This window comes from Zeugodacus cucurbitae, chromosome 3 (assembly GCF_028554725.1).
Source record: "Zeugodacus cucurbitae isolate PBARC_wt_2022May chromosome 3, idZeuCucr1.2, whole genome shotgun sequence".
NCBI lineage: Eukaryota > Metazoa > Arthropoda > Insecta > Diptera > Tephritidae > Zeugodacus > Zeugodacus cucurbitae.
Window position 1 is genome coordinate 26,014,097 of NC_071668.1, and position 22,761 is coordinate 26,036,857.

At 31.5% G+C, this 22,761-nt stretch overlaps 2 protein-coding genes across 3 annotated transcripts in view; one reads left to right on the top strand and one right to left on the bottom strand.

Moving 5' to 3' along the window:
* LOC105214746 (serine-rich adhesin for platelets) overlaps positions 1-1,060 on the top strand; it is a 41,833-nt gene extending 40,773 nt beyond the window's left edge. The window contains exon 4 of the transcript XR_003752516.2: positions 351-1,060. The gene's annotated coding sequence lies outside the window, so the exon portion shown is untranslated. The remainder of the gene's footprint in view (positions 1-350) is intronic.
* Positions 1,061-6,578: 5,518 nt separating this feature from the next.
* LOC105214744 (glycogen phosphorylase) lies at positions 6,579-21,977 on the bottom strand. Of its 2 annotated transcripts, XM_054227296.1 has the most exons (5): positions 21,829-21,976; positions 21,471-21,766; positions 9,105-9,633; positions 7,435-9,041; positions 6,579-7,365 (listed from the first exon to the last, which is right to left on the bottom strand). In XM_054227296.1, the coding sequence occupies exons 2-5, from the start codon at positions 21,711-21,713 to the stop codon at positions 7,207-7,209; spliced, it is 2,538 nt and encodes an 845-aa protein (XP_054083271.1). In that variant the 5' UTR covers positions 21,714-21,766; positions 21,829-21,976; the 3' UTR covers positions 6,579-7,206. The 2 variants fall into 2 exon arrangements, with proteins under 2 accessions (XP_054083271.1, XP_011186637.1); XM_011188335.3 differs by having other exon boundaries at positions 21,471-21,977.
* Between the last annotated feature and the right edge of the window lie 784 nt (positions 21,978-22,761).

The window sequence follows — 22,761 nt, forward strand, 5'->3', positions numbered from 1 at the left end:
AAAATTTTAAATATTTTGATGGATTTGGATTTTAATTTTAAAATATTTCAAAATAAAATTTTTTAAATAAATAGATTTAGACTGGCTGTATACTATTTAAGTTAAAAAAAAATAAATCATGTTTTTTAAGTTTTTTTTATTTATTTTATTTGGCTCGGAAACCTACTTTCAACTCCATCAATGTTTCCTTGAATTGATTTGTTAAACAAAAGTCGCATAAAATGTTATTCAAATACAAAATCTTTGCAAAGAATTCAAATAAAAGTTAAATGTAAATATTATTTTGAAATTATTTTTATTTTTTTCTTTCAAATTTTTATATTATAAATATAATTTTTTTTTTTTTGCAGCATCACTGTAGCTAAAGTAATCAAAAAATTATTTCTTCAATAAAAATCACGCTAAGCTTTGCTTTAGTTGTATTACAACAAATAGACAGTTTACGGTTAGCAAAAAAAACAATATTTACAAAAACAAAAAATCAAACCAAATGACATATTAAATATACATACATACATATATATGCAAAACTTTATAGAGAAAATTTTGAATGTTTTGAAAACTAAAAATAAAATAAATAAATATATTGCGAGCTTTTAATGTACTGTGAAAAAGACATATTTAGAGACTAAATACATATAAATAATAAAATAAAAAAAATTACTATATGTGTGGCTGAGAGGTATACAAATAATGCAAAAATTTATACTTCATAATAAATGCAAGAGAAATAAAATAATAAATAAAAATATACAAGAGACCAACCAAGCCGTAAAATATATTTATGTGCAACAATAAAATACTTACATACATATATACAATATAATATTAAAAGCGTAAAGATGTTTATGAAAATAAATAAAGATTTTATTATTAAAATGGAAGTCTACATGTAATTGCGGCGCAAGTGTATTTGTGGTTGCGGAAAAGCGAATATTTATTTAAAAATTAAAAAAAAAAATTAAAATAAATGTACGCATATTTAAAAAATATAATTGTAATATATATACTATATAAATATATGTGTATATATGCTTATATGTATACCAAAAAACAAAAATGAGAGACAAAACCAAGCAAATGTTAACATATTCAACAATACATATTTATATTAAAACAAATATATCAAAAACCACTTCTTGCCTCACAGACAGTCCCTCAACACCGTTATACATATGTACATGCATGCAATTAAGTGCAACTGACACTGTCTACTTACATACATATACATATATTATATAATAACAACACATTTTACCTATAAATGTATACCAAAAACAAAAAAAAAAACAAAATTACTAAATAAAAATAATAAATTTTTGAGCTTAAACTTGAAGAAAGAAAAAAATTATTATAAAAAGCAAAAAGACTAGCGTTAATTTGAAACTATTAATTTTAGTAATTGCCAATCTTTTCAAACATCAACTATATGTATTTCCTCGTCATATTTATAACATATAAACATTTTAATTTATTTCGAAGACTCTCATTGTAGTTGTAACCCTGCTCGTAACGCATTCCAAAGTACCAATATTTTTAGAACTAGCGAAATGTTAAATATTTAATGTAAAAATAAAGTTAAATTAAATAATAATAAATAAATATAATTATACATATATATAGTACAGTAAATAAATTTTAACAAAAATACATATTTTAGTGTTAAAAAACATTTTTAATAAAAAAAAAAATAAATTTTGCGAAAAATTGGTGTAATATAAATTTGATAAAATTTTTATTTCGATTTATGTATTTTAAATATTATACGCTTACTTTTAGTACAAAACCAAAAATTTGCAAAATAAAATTAAATTTAATATTGCGAAATAAGTGAAAATTATTGTAAAAAAATATTGAATATTTAGAAAATATAAAATATTAAACAAAAAATATTTTATGTGCGTATTTTCGACTTACACATTTCAAAGAAAGACATAATTAGTAATAATTTAGAAAAAATGTAATAAAAGTAAAACAGCAAAATGAAAACTATTTCTTAATGAACCGTTTAGAATGTCTGGAAAAAACAAAAACGAATGTTTATTGTAAGCTGTAGGCTGCTTTAACTGCAACAAATGTCTAGCTGCAATTTACAAATAAATATACATACATATATGCATACATGCACATAGCTGATACAGGTTATATAAAAAATAAAATAAAATAAAATTATTTAAAAAAATAAAAAAAAAATATTTTTAAAAAATTCGATGTACCTAAAAATTATAATTTCATGGCAAGTCATGGAAAAAATTATATGCGCTATATAGTATATAAATATATAAAAAATAAATATGTGTGTGTCTAAGTGAAATTGTAAAAATTTGTTTGAAACTAAGGAACGGCTTACAAGTAAATAACAGTTTTGTATAAGGATAACAGAAGCTAAAGGCATAAATAGAACTAAAATAAAATAAAAATTTGGCATATTTTTGCGCATAAAAAATCAAAATCTATACATATTTATAAATTTATAACAAACAATATGGAGTAATTCGTCAGCAAAATTCTTAGCATACTCATACTTATACACTTTTAAATTTTATATGTATTCGAGAATTCGTGAAAATTTTGGAAAACGCATTTTTGCATAAAATAAAAATAAAATTAAAAACAAAATCGAATAACTGTATATATGTATATGCAAGCAGCAAAAAATAATATTTTTTTTAAATGTTCTTATACTCTAAAGATATTTATTTGTAAACAATTAGTGCTAGACATGTAAAAGACAACAAAAAAACAGCAACAGTAATGTGTAATCATGTAGTAAAGAATAATAACAACAACAAAAAATGCCTTTGTTATTATATAAATATGAAATATTGCAAACATATTCAAGGGATATTGTTTAAATACATATAATAAATAAAATGTTTTTTTTTCTTTTATCTACATACATATATTTACATAAATTTACATAAAGTACGCCTGTTAAATATAAAATTTTGCAATAAAAACTGTGTATGAGTGTTTGTGTAGCCAATGTTGAAGACATACATACTTGGTTTGGAATATTATATAATAAATGTACTTTTGTTTTGAATGTGAACAAGCATTGGTGTTTTATTACTGAAATTGGGTGTGGGAGTGAGCATTGAGCTGCAGATCAACAGGTTCATCAGATCCCCTAAGGCATCTCCCAGGAAATATCCTGTCTTTATCACTTGACAAAATTATTTGAGTTAGGACTTCTTTACATTTATTGTTTATTTAATACATAAAGCTTTATAAACTACCTGGCTCCACTTTTCAAATGGGAAAGAAGATTCAAAGTAAATTAAGAAAAAGATGGGTGATGTAAGGGTATGGAACCTGCACGCAGCACATTAAACATATTTACGGATTGTTTCGAAAATGGAGGACGGAGTAGGCGCGGGGATATACTGTCCGGAGTTAGGTGTAAGGCAGCCTTTCAAACTACCGGAACACTGCAGTATATTTCAAGCGGAGGTATTTGCAATTGGGAAAGCCTCTGAGCTATCCTTAAGCGCACCAACACCAAGTCAACATAGACGTAGACAGTCAGGCGGCAATCAAGGCAATACCCTCCTTCTGCATATCGGCCAAAAGTGTCCTGTGTGGAAGGACGGTAGTGGAGAATGTCGCCATAAACAGGCGACTTCAATTCAACTGGGTGTCTGGCCACAAGAGCATAGAGGGTAACAAGGTAGTGGACGGTAGTGGACGAGAAAAGAGGCGTAAGACTGTCATCTGAAAACATGATCAACGTAGATAAACCTATATTCTGCCTATATGATGATCTAGAAAGAAACTTGGAAAAAAAGGTCAAAGCGCGCTGGAAGAATCTACCGGGATGCAGCAATGCAAAACTTATGTGTAAAGCGGTAGATAAGAAGTAGAAGAAGAGAAGTACATGAGATTTCTACTGACGCTCGATAGAAGGAAAAGTAGGAACATTGACGTCATACACACTGGCCACTGTTTTGTCTCGGCGCACGCCTACAAGATGCGACTGATACCAGAGAAACAATGGAGCATCTCTTGTGTGATTGTCTTGCATTATCAATTCAATGGCAATCCATCTGATATCGCAAAGGACCAAAACTGGTCTATGCGTGGCTTTCTGGCCTACCAGATTAACCTAACCTAACCTATCAAAAAAATTCCACGTCACTCTGTGGAAATTTTTGTAAGGAAGATGTATTTTAATTTTCAAGTCAATCGGTTGAATAGTTTTTGAGTTATCGTGTACAACGTGTCGAAAAATGTGGTTTTGAGAAAAATGCAAAAGAAGAAAAAATATATTCTAGCGTGTTCACACCGCGCTGACTTCTAATGATATTAACTTTCGTAATTATTGAGACATCTCAAAATACTCAAATTAGAATATAGACTTTGAAATTAAGCAAACAAAAATTTAATTTTTGGAAAATTTCAGGGTGGCGTAACCTCTTAAGGAGCTATAAAAGGCGATTTTCGTGAATTAAAAAAAAAGTACTTGATCGAACCTTTCGAAGTTTTTTGGACATAATAAGGTATATTTTCAGCTATATTTTAAGATGTCTTTTACAAAATTTTGAAAAATAACGGAGTTATGTGCTGTCTTTGGAGGTGCAAAAAAGAAAGTTCCCCAACTGCTGACATGATTCTACACGAATGAGTAGTTGAAACAAAAAAATCATAAAGGTTATTAATGTTGAAGATATTTCCTATACAATAACCTTTGAAAAATATCAAAAATTAATAAAATGGCGTAATTTGAACAAAATCCGTTTTTAATGCAAAATTGACAATTTGACCAAAAAGATCGTGGGTCATTGTATTGTAAATATATTCAAGAATACTCAGTTTCAATTTTAAGTCGATCAGTCAGTTTCCCCTTGAGTTATGATGTCAGCAATTTTGAAAAATGTCATTTCGAGAAAAACGCGTTTAAAGTTTCGACTTAACGTCTTATAACCGCGAGGGGACGCGATAACAAGATCCTGCCTCAAACCATACAACTATCTTTGTAGAGCCATTCACATGGCGAACCGAATGGACTAACAATTGTGTTATATTTAATTTCGTTGCAAGTCAACGAAATGATCGGTAAATATTATATCTATCAACTCATCAATTACGAACACTTTCATGTGACAACTTTAATTTCATAGTGTTTTTTAATTGAAATTTAAAGAAACTCTTATAAAAACCCATAAAAGATTTTTTCAATAAGTCAAAATATCAGACAATAAAATATAGTTGTTTAAATCCATTAAAAAATGTTTTAAATCAAAATGCCGTTTTTCTCATTTCAGCATTTTGCTTCTTATATGTAGTTTTCCATGTTTTATGCTCTAGTTGGAAATGAATTGATTTAAATATGACAAATTATTATTTCATTATTAATTTACCACTTCTTCCATAGGTGATTGAGCCGAACAATACCATGAACGACTGTCAATATGTAATTATGGCTTCTGTAATTTTAAAACAATTTTCCTGTCTTTCAAAGCGTGAAACGATTGCCAATGTTGGTGTTTGGAATTGTTATCTTATCGGCATATTTTCAATAAAATCATTATCGCAATAAATATTTCATTGACGAGGTTGTTACAGATGACAGATGAGGTTGCAAAATATAGCAATAGTTTTCGAAATTTCATACTTTTATTAGTTTGGAAGGTCGACATCGAGAAAAGTTCCTAAAATATTTAGTTCAGAATTTATATGGCATAAGTTAAGAATTGTTTTAGGAAAAATTTGATTCTGTTGTTTTCATAAAATGACGGTATATTCTAAAGAACCCATAAACAAGACAAAATTTCTTTTAAATATAGTGTTGCTGTTTGTTCAACACATTCGTTGTCAAAGTATTGAGGTACATGATTTAGCACTTTCGTTATATAGAAGGTAGGTGTGGTTAGAAACCAAATATATGAAACTATTTAGTTCGATAATGGTTGTACACTTTATTCGATTGGCTACTCTAAAATATAGGGTGGACCAAAAGTCGCTTTACTTTTCAAACGATAATAAAACGAGATTAACAGAATTTCACCTATTATTAGGCACCTGAAATGTCATATATGTATGTATTTTCATCCTCAACTATTTCAACCACTATGTTTTAGAAATAGGAGAATCTGAGATACAACCTTCCGACTTAACTATTATATATTTATGTAATTCAGCCGGTTAAAGTTACATCTGTTATATTTCACTGCTGAACTTAAGGATCATTTAAATATGTGATCTGCCGGTCAACTATGATCGAGCCATGAATGTAGAATATTTTTTATTTCTGTAGCGTAGAAGGAGACAAGTTCTGTTTGTCACCTTAAAATAATGATGAGCTGATATATTTACAATAATGAATTCGAAAAGGACGTATACACTTGCTGATTATAGAAAATATAAGTGCCGCGAAATTTTGCCTTTACTGTTGTTGTTGTAAGACAGAAAATATTCCATAAATATGATTGAGGGGTACTGCCTAGACAATAGCCATTGACCGCTCCCTTATGGAAGCGCGCGTTTGCCTTCATTCTTTTTGACTAATAGTTAAAATAAAAAATAACCAAAAAACTTAATTTACAATCCATCACAAAAATTAATAAGATCACAATGCATTGTTTTACCATTTGAGCATCAAATTTATTAACGATCTCTAAGCAATTTTACATTAAAATGTTTTACAATTCCTTAGTCGCATGTGACGCGTGTGCCATTTGTGGTTTTTGAATTGCAAAATTGCATGGATTTTGTTTAACAATTCGTTAAAAGACTTACTTGTTTAATAATATTTAATAAAAACATCAATTCAAATATCCTAAAATGTATGTATGTTTGTTTGTTTGTTTGTAAATTTAAACGTTGTTCATATTTATGCTGGTGTCTTGCAATTCATTGCATTGCATTCCTGAGCTGTTGCGGTAGGCTTTTGTTGCAATCGTAGTTTTGCGTTGTTATAAATGGTATATTCATAGGATATTTGGGTATCATACGTTTGTTAATGTTTGTTCTTTGGCCGTTTCAAATTCAATTCTTTTTTGTGGACAACAAATTCATTTTCATAGCTAAACACTAACAATTTTGTGATTTTAATTTGCCTAAAATGAGTTATAACAAATGTGTTTGGATAAATGAAGATTGCATTTTGGGGCTTTCAATTAAATAATAGTTCCGACTAAATGGACTTTAATAAAAATTAAATTAAATCTCAAGAGAATTATGTATATCAGTAATATCAAAATTAATTTATTTTGCTGCTGGGGCATCCTCAGGTGCGGGCAGTTTCTCCCAGGAGGGCTCAACACCCCAAATATCTCTGGCGTACTCGCAAATGGTGCGATCCGAAGAGAATTTACCACTGGAAGCGATGTTGTGGATGGACATCTCCAACCATTTAGCTTGGTTCTAAAACAAAAGTAGGAAAAATTGTGTTTAGATAATAATAACAAAAGCAAATGCCGCTATTCTCCTCACCTGGTAGGTCTTCGAAACCAACTCTTGTGCCTTAATGTAAGCCTCGTAATCGGCCAACAAGTAGTAGTGATCGTACTTCAGCAAGATATCGGCAATATTCTTGAATTCATTTGGATTGCTTGGACTGAAGAAACCACCTTGTATTTGGTCGATGCATTGTCTGATCTCAGGGTTCCTGTTGTAGTAGTCGTAAGCGTTGTAGCCACGTTTCTTGAGCGCCTCAACTTCCTCTACGGTCATGCCGAAAATGAAAATGTTGTCGTTGCCCATTTCTTCGGCCATTTCAACGTTGGCGCCGTCCAAGGTACCAATGGTGAGTGCGCCGTTCAACATGAACTTCATGTTGCCTGTGCCGGATGCTTCAGTGCCGGCAGTGGAGATTTGCTCCGAAAGATCGGCGGCGGGCATGATCTTCTCGGCCAAGGTTACACGGTAATTTTCCAAAAAGATTACCTTCAACTTGTCACCCACAATTGGATCGTTGTTGACCACATTGCCGACAGCGCAGATCAATTTGATGATCTGTTTGGCTACATAGTAACCAGGCGCGGCCTTGCCACCGATCATAATGGTGCGTGGTGTGAAGTTGGCGGTGGGATCCTTCTTAATGCGGTTATACAGAGTGATAATGTGCAAGCAGTTCAACAATTGACGTTTGTATTCGTGGATACGTTTCACCTGGATATCGAACATGGAGGCAGGGTTGACTTTAATGCCATAGTCTTTCTCCAAGATTTGTGCCAACTTCAATTTGTTCTCTTGTTTCACACGTGCAACGTTGCGTTGGAAGTTGGGGTCCTTGGCCCATTTCTTGAGCGCAACCAATTGTTCCAAGTGCACTGGCCACTCATCGCCGATCTTCTCGGCAATCAAGTCGGACAAACCGGGATTGCAGAGCAACAACCAGCGACGTGGTGTAATACCGTTGGTCTTGTTCTGGAACTTATGTGGTTCCAGTTCATAGAAATCACGGAAGAGATCCTTCTTCAAGATTTCCGAATGGATGGCGGCTACACCGTTGACAGCATGTGAGCCCACAATGGACACGTGCGCCATGTTGATGCGCTTTTCGCCATCTTCCTCCACCAACGACATGCGACGCATGCGATCAAAATCACCAGGATATTGCTTGGCCACTTTCTCCATGAATAGGAAGTTGATGTGGTAGATGATCTGCAAATGTCTAGGCAGAATGGACTCCAGCATTGAGACGGGCCAGCGTTCCAAAGCTTCGGGCAAAACGGTGTGGTTGGTGTAAGCGCAGGTACGTGTAGTAATATCCCAGGCCTTCTCCCAGTCCAAGTTCTCCTCATCGATGAGGATACGCATCAATTCGGGAATAGCCAACGATGGATGGGTATCGTTCAATTGGATGGCAACCTTATCGGGGAAGTGATCGAAGTGTTGACGTACGCTTTCGCGTGAGCCGAATTTCGAGGCCTTGTAGCGACGTACAATGTCATGCAAAGTGGCTGCGACCATAAAGTATTCTTGCTTCAGACGCAATTCCTTGCCCTCGAAGAAGTTGTCGTTGGGGTACAACACACGCGAGATGTTCTCAGCCAAGTTACGATCCAATACAGCCTGGATATAGTCACCATCGTTAACTAAAATAATAACAGGCAATTATAGATTTAAGTAGACAATATAAGTGCTTAAATACTACTTACAGAACTTCAAGTTGAAATCTACGGGGCTCTTAGCCGACCACAAACGCAATGTATTGACGTGATTGTTGCCATAACCGGGAATGGGGTTGTCATATGGCATAGCGTACACAACCTGTGTGTCGACCCACTTCTTGCCTTCGGGTGTATCAATGACGCGTCCATAGAAGTGTACAGGCTTCATGAATTCGGGACGTGCCTTCTCCCATGGATTACCATAACGCAACCAATCATCGGGTTCCTCTTGTTGCTCACCATTTAAGATCTTCTGTGCGAAAATACCGTATTCATAACGAATACCATAACCATAGGCGGCCAAACCGAGTGTGGCCATAGAGTCCAAGAAGCAAGCAGCCAAACGACCCAAACCACCATTACCCAAACCAGCGTCTTCCTCGATATCTTCGAGATTCTCAATGTCCAAACCCAATTGATACATGGCCTCCTCGCATTCGCTTTGAATGCCAAGATTGATCATGGTGTTTTGTAGTGAACGACCCATGTAGTATTCCAGAGACAAATAGTAGACGCGCTAAAAGCATAAAGAAAATAAAATTAATAAATTAGTTGTTGTTTCTCGAATATTTTCAAGTTATTTATTATAGTCGGTTAAATTGTATGGTTTAAGCAGAAGAAAAGACTAAGAAATCGGGGGAGGTACATATTTCAAACAAAGTGGCTGGATCACCGCTGTGAACCCCTGTATACTCTTATTTTTTTTTAGAATTTTCAAAATATTTTACAATAATGAACAATATCAGAAAAAACAACGGCTTGGTGTGGTTTGTGGGTCGGTGGAATCATCGGTCCATATTTCATCAAAAACGATGCCGGTGAGAACATAACCGGCAATGACAACTGAATATTTGATGCCTGAAATTGAAGCTCGTGATCTCGGCGACATTTGGTTTCAACAAGATGGCACCACATCCCACACATCGCATCACGGAAGGGATTTATTGAGAGTCGATTGGCCACCAAGATGGTGTGATATCACCCCGTTGACTTTTTCCTATGAGAATATGTAAAGTCTAAAGTCATTGGGGACAAAACTTCGATTCAGGCCATGGATCAAAACATCACGCGTGCCATCCGATAGTCTCCAGTTGAAATGCTCGAACGAGTCATCGAAAATTGAACTCAACGGATAGACCTTTAGGCGCGGCCAACATTTGAAAGATAGAATCCTTATAAAATAAATCTCGAATACTGTTCTTTCGAATTATAATAATAATTCTTCTTTCCTTTTTTCTTTAAAAATGTAGGGAACCTCGAAATGGATCACCCTTTTGAAGACAAACTTGAAGCTTTAGTATAAAAAATCGAATTATTGATTTAATTTTTAATCTTTTCTTTGTGTAAAACATTAATTTATTAATGACTCTGATCTGTCTCTATCTCTTTAAACCAAATTAAGAATTTAAATTTGAACTTGATCATAGTTTCCTCTGATGAGTGAAGTCCAACTAATAATGATTAGCACCTACTTTTTTGATTTTTTGTTAAGTCTCTCGTCTTTTTAATTGGATAAAAATTATGCACTTTCAGTGTTTCGAAATTTATATAGTGCAGACATCGAAATCACTTGTTCGTCAAGGTAAATAAAATAAGTTTTTTGGAATTATTCATATTCAAGAGTTGAAACACTGAAATTGTGTCAAGTGGAATCCATATAAAAAAAGAATCGGGCGCAGTAACTATTATACAATGTATTTTAGTGTATAATATGTACATATGTACATATGTCTGTAAGTATGGTGTGTAGCAATATTTGAACAACTGTAATATCACGTGCACACTTGGTGAGCACTAAGCTCGGCATGCTGAACAGCCTGCTGCAAGGTAGTCAATACTAATTCACGGCTAGGCGATAACACTTCGGGCACGTTCGGAGCGAGTGCAGTTCAAGTGCAGTTAAAATTGATTTGAAGTTGGTAATGAAAATTTCAATAGGGGACTTATGGTACACATATGTATATATATGAAATGCATATGTATAAGAAACTTATGTAGATGAATATATCTAAACATATTTATAGGTATATACTACATATGTATACTCTCCACAAGCATAAAAAATATAAACAAAATTCGCAAATATAACGAAGTTTGACTATGTAAGCCAATTTGTATATTCGAAGTTAGTTAGTAAGTATGTATGTGAGCTTTCTCCAAACAACTAGACACGATCACGCAACATGGTGGTGATAACCGCTCTCTTTCGCCACCTAATTCCAGTGAGTAATATACAATAAAACGTAAAAAAAACAAGTAATTAAAAAGCGTTCCTTCTATTAATAACGAAAGTTAGCAACAAATTAATTATTTTATTTAAGAAATCGAATCAAACTCGCGACTGGAGCGTGGCGTTGATAACAATTTATGCGTTATTTTCGCTCTTTAAGCGCCATAACAGCGTTTAAATTTTCTCTTTCAAACTGTGTGCTCTTGATTTCGCCCCTGCGCTCCACAATATTTGTTAACACTGAATAACTGAGCAACTTTGGAGCGTTTGAAAACACAAAGAAATATACAAACTTAGAAAAACCGGTGACCTAATTAGCTCAGCTCACTTTTGTTGGCAAATAGTTGGGCGCTTGAAGATGCGATTTGTCTACGAAAGTGCTGATAATAGATTACTGCTGAATTAGATTAGATGACATGCATATACAACAACAAATAAATATTTATAAATAAATTGCAATAAATTATTATCGCTAATTATACTCGCTAATTAGGCGTTTAATGCATAAGAGCAGTTACTAGCTGTCAGTTTTATAAATACTTGATTTCGAACAAGCACTTATCAGTGTTAGTCACCGCTCTGTAGCCGGTGTACAAATAAATATTTATGTATGTATGTATGTATGTTTATTGGTGTTTGTAGAAGTGCAATAAAAATCTACCCAATCAGCTGAAAATTGATAAGAGCATTCATAATTTTCCACTAGGAAATTGCCTGGGTTATGGTTCGCGGTAGATTAGCTTCAAGGGGCAAATGTGATAAAAGATCTCCACCAAATTTTTTTAATATTTGTTGAAACAGTATCTAAAATTTAAAGTTTAACATTTTTGGAAATTTATGAGATTTAATGTTTGCAGAGAACTTCGGCATATGACATCTATCAGTTAATCTTGAATCACTGTTTCTAGTAAAGCTGAGGGGTTTTCAACAAGAATGCCCCGAATGTTGGTTTCAAACTGGTGAGTGGTTCTGACTTATCAGCTGAAATTATTAAGCACAAAAAAGTAATTCAACGGAGTAAAATCCTTCGATTGCTCAAAAATGTTGTTGCGGATCAAAAAAATTCACGGAACGATTTCAAATGACCGAATTAAGTTTCTCAATACATATGTATATATGGCGGATATACGAAAGATATCAAAGAAATGTCGTATATAAATATATAAGTTTTCAAAGTTCTGTATGAGGTGAAAAGGTCACGCACACATAATCGAGATTAAGATTGGGGTCATAAATCAAGGGAAACAATAAGACGAATTTCATGAATTTGGGATTTGAATGTTTCCGCTGCCATTGTAATTTCCAGATCTGGTCCCCAGCAAGATTTTCTTTTCATCACAACTCAAGAGAATTCTCAGTGATAATGAAGAGAAAATCATCTATCCTCGTGTCTCTACAAAGGTTAAAAACTGTCTCCATATTCATACAATAACCATTCAATACGCTTAAGCTCCGTAGAAAGCTAATGAATCACTGCAAATATTTCTTTTTCGGCAATCCATTTTTTTTTATTAAGAAATGCGTATACCATTAAAAAAATATGAATTTTCTCAAAAGATTATGATAACCACCAGGTCCATTCTACGCTTATTTGGAGAAATAATAAATAACATATTCAGGACAACAAAAAAATCAATTAAATTCGAGTGCTTAACACTGCCTATACGCACATACACAAGTATAAATATTTGCTTGTAAATTTCAATATTGTACCAATTATAAACAGTACATACATATGTATGTATGTACATATAATTTTGTTTATACACACATTTATCAGCGCACTTAGATTTCCTGAGTAATTTTAGATTTTAATCGGCATAGGCACTTGCAAGTAGCGTGCTCAACGGGTATAAATACAAAAATATTTGCATGCTCAAGATAAGAATTCGCCGGTATGTTATTAATTTTAATTATTTTGTTTGTACATAAAGATGTATATATGTATTTATAAAAAAAAAATATAAATAATTTTTTATTAGAAATTTAGTGAATTAAGTTTTTATATAAAACAACTTTCATTCAATATTTATAAATCGGTGTTTAAATGAAAGAAATCACTTAAGTCGAATATTAAATATTGGATGATCTAATAAAAGAGAAATAAAGATTTAATCTAATGACTTTCAGATTTAGGTTATGATAGTCTGGTAGGTCAGCAAGCCACTCATAGACCAGTTATGGAGTCAAGATTTATAACGCTTTAAAAAAATAGTATATTATAAAAATATTATTAGAAGTTTGTTTTGAGCAGGGACTCAAAAGAAGATATTTTCCGGTAGGTAAGGACATCATGACCTATCCTCAGATACATTCTTTAAATTCTTATAAAATTTAAGATTGAATTATATTTCTTCACCAAAATAAAAACCAATGTTTCATTAAAAATTAGTTCCTATTTCAGAGCATAGAAACAGTTTTCTATATACATAGTTTCTTTTTTGTTACATTTACATAATTGCAAGTATATAAGCGATCTTAGGTAATCCTATCTGGCGTTTGCAAAAATAACAAAATCTAAACATAGATTTTGACTTTCTTGCTTATCACTCGAGTTCACAATGACCCCATTAGCTTATCAGTTTTGTATTATCTGTGGCCCATATTAAAATATATAAAACAAAAATAGAAAAAATCGCAATCAAAAAACAAAATAAACGCGATATAGCTCATCAGAGGTACATTTATATGTCTATTAGCGGCACAAGTCTACATAATATTTGACGTAGGTGTTATTATCTCACTATTTTGATCATTAACGCTCGAATGCACCTTTGCGGTTTGATGAGCCGCCGCTTCGTATGTTGTAACATTTGTAACTTAGCGATTAGCGCAGCTTATCAGTAACACCGATTTTCATTTCCGCGTTTGATTTGACCCAAACAGTTATGTGTAACAAACAAATTGCGAAGAATCACTGAACAGTCTTGTGATTACAAAGTCATTCACGTGAAATTCTAAAGGTCAAATTAATGATAACGGTGCTATTGATTTTAGTTCAATAATCTCCAAGTCGAAAAAACAAAAACAATTTGTGACTTTTTAGGCCAAAAAATATTAAGAGTATTCACACGAAGTAAGTTAACATATTTCATAAGATCACTGATGTTCGGTGTATTTTAATTTAGGATTATAAAATTAATAATTATAAATATTTGAAAAAAAGTGTCGAATTTTTTTTTAATTCGAAAATTTTTTAGGGATTTATTTTTTAATTTTTGAAAAATATCGAATTTTTCTAAAACTTGTAAAACATTTTAAATGCAAATTAACTGCTTTAAATATTATATTTAATTTTTGAGATCAAATACATATCTTCTAAATATTATATTTAATTTTTGAGATCAAATACATTTCTTCTATTCAAATCATTCATATTGAGCAATAAAATCGCTGATGAAATTATATTATTAATTACCTTGTCTACTTTGATTATAGATTTGATAGGATTTGGTGTCCAAAATTCATATTTTAGAATATGAACTTAACAAGTATTGCATATTTTGAGAGTAAAATTCAAAATTTTGAAAATTTCCCCAGTTTCTAAACCGTTAAAATTCATATTGGAAGTGAATATCCAAATTTGCATATGTATTTACACCCTTACATACTTCTAAATGCATTTTTAACAGATACATATTTAAAAGCGTTGACAAAATCCGGATTTTATTTCCATAGATATTTGTCAGTGAATAAGATTTACATAATTCGCAATAACTACGTGCTCCCAGACATTTTTCGACGTTAACTCATACTCATATTTTTTTTTTGTATTCGCTTGAATCCTTTCAATGACCTTGGCGGCACCAAACAACAACAATAAGGCAAATGAAATCGAATTTGAATATTAACCGACCTACAAATGAACATATAAATACATATACATATACATATATATACGCGTATGTATGTACATATGTATGTATCGCTTTTATAGCCAAATAAATGAAGATCACACATGGTCCAAAAGGACAATTGATAAGTTCAAATTTTCATTTAATTGCAATAAAGGCCTATTAATTTTCAACACATGCTTGAGAACTCAATTCGAGTGAGAAAATAGTGATCAATTCTTACTAGCATTTCGCTACTTATATATTTGTCAGATCTAGTTATTGTTGGTGCAAAGTCTAGAATTTATAAGGCAAAATAAGCTTATTAAGTATACAAAAACTTGTACGAGTGCCAAATATTTAAATAAAATATTATAGATGTTAGGCTGTGGGAAAATCGTGTGTGGCATGTGCTTACATATTTATGTATTGTATGTATGTGTGTGTGTGTGTATGCTGCAAGTAGAACGTGGAAATCTTTCTCTTAAATTTGCCTACATTTTTCTCTACTAAATTATTAAAGTGCCTGTTGGGAGTATGACGCGTATGTGTGTGTGTGTGGAAACTTAAATTGGTTGAATGTTTGTATGAATGTTGAATAGAATCATAAAATGAGCGAAAAGCGGGCGCGTTTGCTTTGACATTCACTAAGGACAAATCTATAGAATATCTATGAGTATACACACTTGCTATGTGAAAAACGACCTAAATATTTGTTCGAATTGGAAATATACAGCCCTTGACATATACTTAGTTACGGTGTTTGATGAAAATATTATATATATTATAATTACATAATTCTTTTGATTGATTAATTTTGGATAAAAAGTGTAAAATATAAGATTAACTATATTAAATTTAACATTATAAAATACTTAATTTATAAATAGTTGATTTTGTTTTTACTAATAAATTATAATTATATATTTGTCAAACTAAAATAATTAATAATTTCTGCTTTGAGTAAAAAATAATATGTAATTTCCTGTAATTTATATCGTCTTGTAAGGTTTAGCGAACCCAAAAATATCATCATCAAAAACACTACCATCACTATAAAATATACTATAATCTTCGTTAGTAAATACCTATTATAATAAAATATCTATGATTATTATGTTATAATAATATATTATTGGATGAGTTCGTTTTATATTAGTAAGAATTGAAAAAAAAAAACATTTGAAAATAATTATAAATATTAAATATTTCAACCTATTCCATTCATATTGTCTTCAAAATTTTAAACACACTTATTAATATCGATTCTATTTCGTGGACGAGTACTGTGCTGTGCCCACATACATTTTTTGTACGAGCGTTTGGTGCATTTATAGATACATAGCCGAATTGTATCGAGGTATACACATAATATAGGATTGTATGAAACTTTCGCTTTTTAGTAACATTGAATAGACCATTTTTTGCCTTTTTCGTCGGCCGTGAAATCACGTGCTGGCATACAATTGTAGATAATATATGTATGTGTGTATGTACATATGTAAACATGTAAGCAAATGATTAGGATTGAAGTCAAATTGGAAAATGTGACGGATTAGATCAAATAAAGGTCATGATATAAGGGATAAAGAAAGATTGTACATTAATGTTTAAATATGGATGATTAAGAGAAGTGTTGAACAAAAAATGTCTTATTTTTATAAAGAGATTGGATTACTTATTTGCTGGAGTGTTTAACAAATTGTTCGGTTTATGATAATGAAATTTAATTAAAGATCTTTATATTTTCGCTCTACAGGTGCATTTTTTGTTTAGAAGTACTTTTAATTCACACTTACTTGGTTCTTCAAAAAACAATATTATTTTTATTTCTTCCTACCATTTTTAAATTAAATATTTTTTTCTTAATCTAATTTTTGTTAGTTTTAAATAATAATAAAGTCACTTGCAATGTAATATTTCAGCATGAAACTAGAAATAAAAGGGATATTTTAAATAAAATATATTAAATATCGGAAAATGTCGAAGATCTCCATAACTCGAACATCTATAAGTCGAAAATCTCCATAACTCGAACTTTTGTATTGACAATAGCGTTTAGGAATCAAATTTCATACTAATTTGTTTCCATAACTCAAACTTCTATAACTCGGAGTTCTCCATAACTCGAACTCTTAAATTGGCAATAGAAGTCAAATTTCATAAAAATTTCCTTCCATAAATCGAACTTTTCGACCAAGGCATAATATAAAATTTAAAATTTTGCTATCAAGGAACAATTTTAAAGGAGTCCCTATCTTCGTATGGAGGCGAACAAAAAATATATTACACTTATAGATTTCATAAATCGTTTAACAAAGGCATGGGAAACATATGTCAAGGGCCAAACAATAGCAAAGTGCATCAAACAAAATTACAGAACACATGAACAATAAAACTTTTTGCGAAGAAAATAACTAAAACTGTGGGAAAACGTATATTTTTACAGCTTTTTAAAAAAATGTATGTTTTATTAAAAATTTCTATAACTCGAAGTCTCTCTAACTCGAAGTTTTTTTGGGGAATATGGTGATTCAAGTTAGAGAAGTTCCACTGTACATACATTTATATATAATCATATATTTTTATGAGACAGATCTTGGAGTGAGACAAGGGATAATCGGAGACCAGGAGATCAAAACTAAAAATATTGAGTCACTGAAATTTAAAGTACTTCGCCATAGTTCGCTACTAGTAATTATATGAATTTTCATTGCATATAAGGTGACTTTTCACAAAGGATTCAATAAAGCAAGAAATTAAACAAATGTCACAGCAAAAAGGCAAAAGCGTTATAATAATTAGTCTTGATTTTGGAACCGATTGACTTAAGTTCCTTTATTTATTTAACTTAACTGTTCCTTAAAACAATAGTCTAAATTATCTATAACATTTTTTATAAACCTCATTTGCGGTTTTAATTTTACTCTAGTAAGTCTAGTAAGAGTATTTTTCGTTCATAAAACTTCTTAGAGGTTCACCCAGATATAATTCCTATTATTTCCTTAAACATCCAGCTGATAGTTTTGGATTGTCTCGAGGATTATATTAGATTCAAAAGCTTCCAATTGTATAATACGAGTATATAAGTCTACATATGTTACACATGCCGTATATTACATGGCTATTGTGTAATGGTTCGCAAAATTAAACGCACAAGACAACTTTTTGCTGGCTTACAGATGTTTGTTTACATTTCCTATCGAACAATGCACCGTAAAAAATCTAAGCATGTCTGGTTAGGAACGCGACCAACCTTGAAAACGTGGCACACATAAGCTGCAGAGTTCAGCAAAGGCATCTACAGAGATACATACCACTTCAAAAATATATATATATGCATGCATTTTGTGTATTTATTTATTTACAATACAAAATAAAATAAAGAGAAATTGTTTTCAAGCGTAGATAAGTCACTAATAATAAATAGAAATGTGCATATAAATTTATATATTTTTTTTAAAGATATATATGTATCTTATATATGTATGTATATATAAGCATATAAACAGATATCTTGGCACAGTCTGTAATTTGTAGGTGTACAGCTAGATACATATGTAGTAATTATACTACATGTGTTATACATATTAAGTACTATGCATATACTTGAAAGAGGCGAAGATTTAGTTGTCAAAGAAACTGTTCGATGATTGGGAAAATTAGGAAGATTTGCAAATACGAATACATATGTTTGTATGTTTGTATATGTATCTGAGCAAATATATGCATATACATACATAAATATTTGCATAAGTAATTCTTAATCTAACTTTCTGATTCATCGTCCCTTAATTTTGGTATTTGGATAAAGATGTGGGACTAAGCAAAAAAGATTCAGCCAGCAAGTACCTAGATTTGCATGTGTGTACATATATATTTATAACACGTTATCAATGAATACATGGAATATTATTTTTGTTGACATTTGTATTATCATTTAATAAAAGATTGCTTATAAAAATATTGCCAATCACGATAATTGGGTGCGTAGAAAGCGTGACCACTGTCCAAGCGAGTCATCCGAAACAGACTAAATATATTAAAAAGTCTTATTATAAAAAGCCAGACCGCTGGAAGTAGCATGTACGTCGTCATCACTCTGAATTCAACTTAGAAACTTCTAAATTTAGACTTTAATATATATAACCTATATTAATAAATTAACGATTAATATAATTGAATATTTCTATCATCAAATTGGTCGCTAGAAGGCAGCGTATAATAAACTTATTTACAATTCTCTTGCTATTCTGTGTCTCTTGCGTTTTGGCAAAAAGCCGACTGCACATGCACTTCGACAATTTTGCATTGGTTGCGATAGTTTTTGGTATATATTATACACATTCATTAGAATATAGAAGAGTCAACTATTTCATTTTCCACTCTTTATTTATTGTATTTCCACTAGTTTCTCTAAAATACTTGTTGATCAATTTACTTCGTTTTAGTTTTCTTTCCTTATGTAAACAAAGAGCACATACAGAGAGAAGAAAGCTTTTTTAAGAAAAACAAAAGCTTGTAATTAGCAATGAATTTTAATTAGTGCTGTACCGATTTGAGGTTAATTTCAAATAAAGCAAAGAGTAAAACAAATGAAAAAGTATTACAGCATCAATATTGTGCGTTTTTGTGAAATAAGAATTGCTTTTCTTTATTAATTTTGTGCATATGGAAAATATTTTGGATTTTAAAAGGTGGTCCAATTAATTTAGCATAATTTTAATTAATTTTCTAAATAAATTAACTCAATTTAAAGGAATGAAAATTAGAGACTTATTAAGCAAAAAGGTAAAAATGCTTTAATATTTAGTATTAATTTTGGAACCGAAATTCCCATTGACTCAAGTTCTATAATTCTTTAATTCAACTCTTACTTAAAGTCATAGTCTGAATTAAATATAATTTTTATAAATAATGAGTTCATTAAACTTACTTTAATAAGTAGAGATCTTGTTTAGCAAGTATTTTTTCCCCTAAAAGTTCTTATGAGTTCTAAAAACACATCCAGATTAGGATTATATCCTTATTAAAAATTTCCTAAGTTATGAGAGTTATGGATTGTCTTGCAGTTTATTTGCAAATACAAAAAGCCAATTTTAAAATTCACCATTTCGTTCAAATTAAATAATATTAATTATGAAGAACGAGAAAGTAATTTCATTAATTTATAAATTCTTTTAAAATGTTTTCAGTTGCATTGCAAAATATTAACTATTTTCCATTATCTTAATTTAATGCGTTTTTAAATAATTTCCATTCATATTACTATTTCATATTATTATTTATATTTATATTTATATTATTTTTTTAATTAATTTTATTTTTTTATATTATATTTTATTTAACTTAATTTTATTTTTTTATTTATTTTATTAGGTTTTGATTTATTTCTTATTAACTTTTATTTATTTTTATTTCAAATACATTCTGCTTTTATTATTTTTTCTTCTTTGTCTCCTTTTATCTAATCCTCTTGCTTTCTAATTTTCGAACTTCATTTGATACTTGACCTTCACGAATACAAAAGTTCCAAGGGATACACAACACATAGTAAATAAGGAAACGTGCACAACCACATAAATCTACATATACATATGTATATTGCATTATACATATGTATATTTATGTGGCAAGTTAGCAAGGTAACAAGGTCCTGTAAGATTCTTTTCTGTTTGTATCTTTATCCATAATAAAATACTAATAAAAATCGATAATTTCACGTGCGTATGTCTGTATGTGTATATTCATGTGTTTCCAAAGTGTAGATACGCATTATTTTGTTTTTGTGGCAGGTATTATGTAAAGCACACAGTCTCCTAACTGTTTTATATACATACTTACATACTATATGCCTATATTTCCTCTTACTCTTTATCTATTAATTTCATAGTTTTTAATAACTTGACAATAACAATACATGTAAATACTTCTAACCAATTTGTATGTATGCAGTTTTTTATATATTTACACTAAAAAGTACACACAGTCTATAATACCGCCACGACAACTTAGGCAACCACATTAACATCTAAAATTTCAGTCTCCCTACAATTAACCTTTATAAAAGCTAGCGCAGCCACTTGGGTAGATACCCGCAATAGGACACCACACATAATTAGCGCCATTCAGCACTACTGGCTGGACTAATGGATGCTGTGTGCCAGCACATTAAATGACTGTATGACCTACATATGTACAGCCATACGCACTCACTTCGCAATTTACATTCTTATTCTATTTATTGTAATAAAAGTGTGTGTGCAGAATTACTGCAGAAGTCAAACTTACTTTGGGGTCCTTTTCATAGTACATCTGCTGGGTGCGGATCCACCTGCCGACCATGTTGTCGCGCACAGCGTTGGCCAGTGCAAAGTAATAATCGCGCATTGTAGCCACATTACGATCCTTTACTAACGTGTAATGCAGATGGCGATTGAAATTCTTCTTGACCAGCGTGACGTTACCGACCTCGGCAATACCGCGCACACTGATTTGCTTGCGGCGCTCCTCATCTGTTGGTGGCCTCGACATGATTGCAAAATTTGCTTTCTCTTTTCAACTGCACTTATTTATTAACTGAAATACTGAATATTTTTGTATTTAACTTTTACGCCAACCGTGGAACGCACTTGAGTTTCCTATTTACTTTTGCATATACTTGTTACTTAACCGAAAAAATCTGATCCTAGATCAGCAGCACACCGTACCGCACCGCAGTAGTTGAAAGGCAACGACGTTTATAAATTTTTTGTTGGACGACCACAGATGACAACGAACGACAACCGTTTGCAACGAGCTCTGGAGTACTTCTCAGCGTAAAATCTTTTGCTTTGGCGACAACACGCTCGCCCTCAAAATTTGATTTCGTTTCCTTGCCGCTGCACTCTGCTCTAATATATTCACTCTCTTATTTGCACTCCCCTATTTAACCGACACTCTGTCGTACACTCTTGCGCTCAATCTCTTTCAACACAATTACTAAAGTTCGTCAACTGATAACCGATTAAAACTGAACAAATGCTTATGGATTAAATAGACAATTGCAAAAATCTGGAACCTAATTTCCATAACACAGTCACTACAACTAATGATAACCTTTTGAACCAGGCAGTTAATGCTGGTGATTCCTTCACCCGCCCTGAAATCAACTTTACATTGGTATGCAGTTGTCAAACTCTCTTCGAACCCAAAAATTTCATCGGTCACCTTGTCCGAAGGTCATACATGCGTATACAGTTTGACGCGCAGCAAGCAGCGAGCATTCCTAAACATATACACATTTACATACATACACACAAAGTGAACTTCTCATTCGTTAGAAAAAGAGCACCGAACAGGTGCTCCCGTCTCATGATTTGGATAACGCATTTCTCCATGAAAAGCGAAAGCATTTTCAATTGCAAACACTTTCGGTTTTATGGTTATAGTTTGCTGTCTTTTGGGCCATGGCTGAGTTGGATATGTCTCGATTGTTAAATATAAAGCGCGCTCTCTGTTGGCATTGTTGATATGCTCGAATTGTCAAAAACAGCTGTAATACAGCTTGCAGCAGCATCGCTAGATGGCACTCGTGTAGTAT

Bases quoted from the DNA above. Each gene is read 5' to 3' on its own strand.
- LOC105214744 (XM_011188335.3), bottom strand. From the start codon at position 21,713: ATGTCGAGGCCACCAACAGATGAGGAGCGCCGCAAGCAAATCAGTGTG. The intron at 9,042-9,104 runs GTAAGTAGTATT...TTATTATTTTAG, and splicing joins AGATTTCAACTTGAAGTTCT to TTAACGATGGTGACTATATC. The intron at 7,366-7,434 runs GTGAGGAGAATA...CTTTTGTTTTAG, and splicing joins TGGTTTCGAAGACCTACCAG to AACCAAGCTAAATGGTTGGA.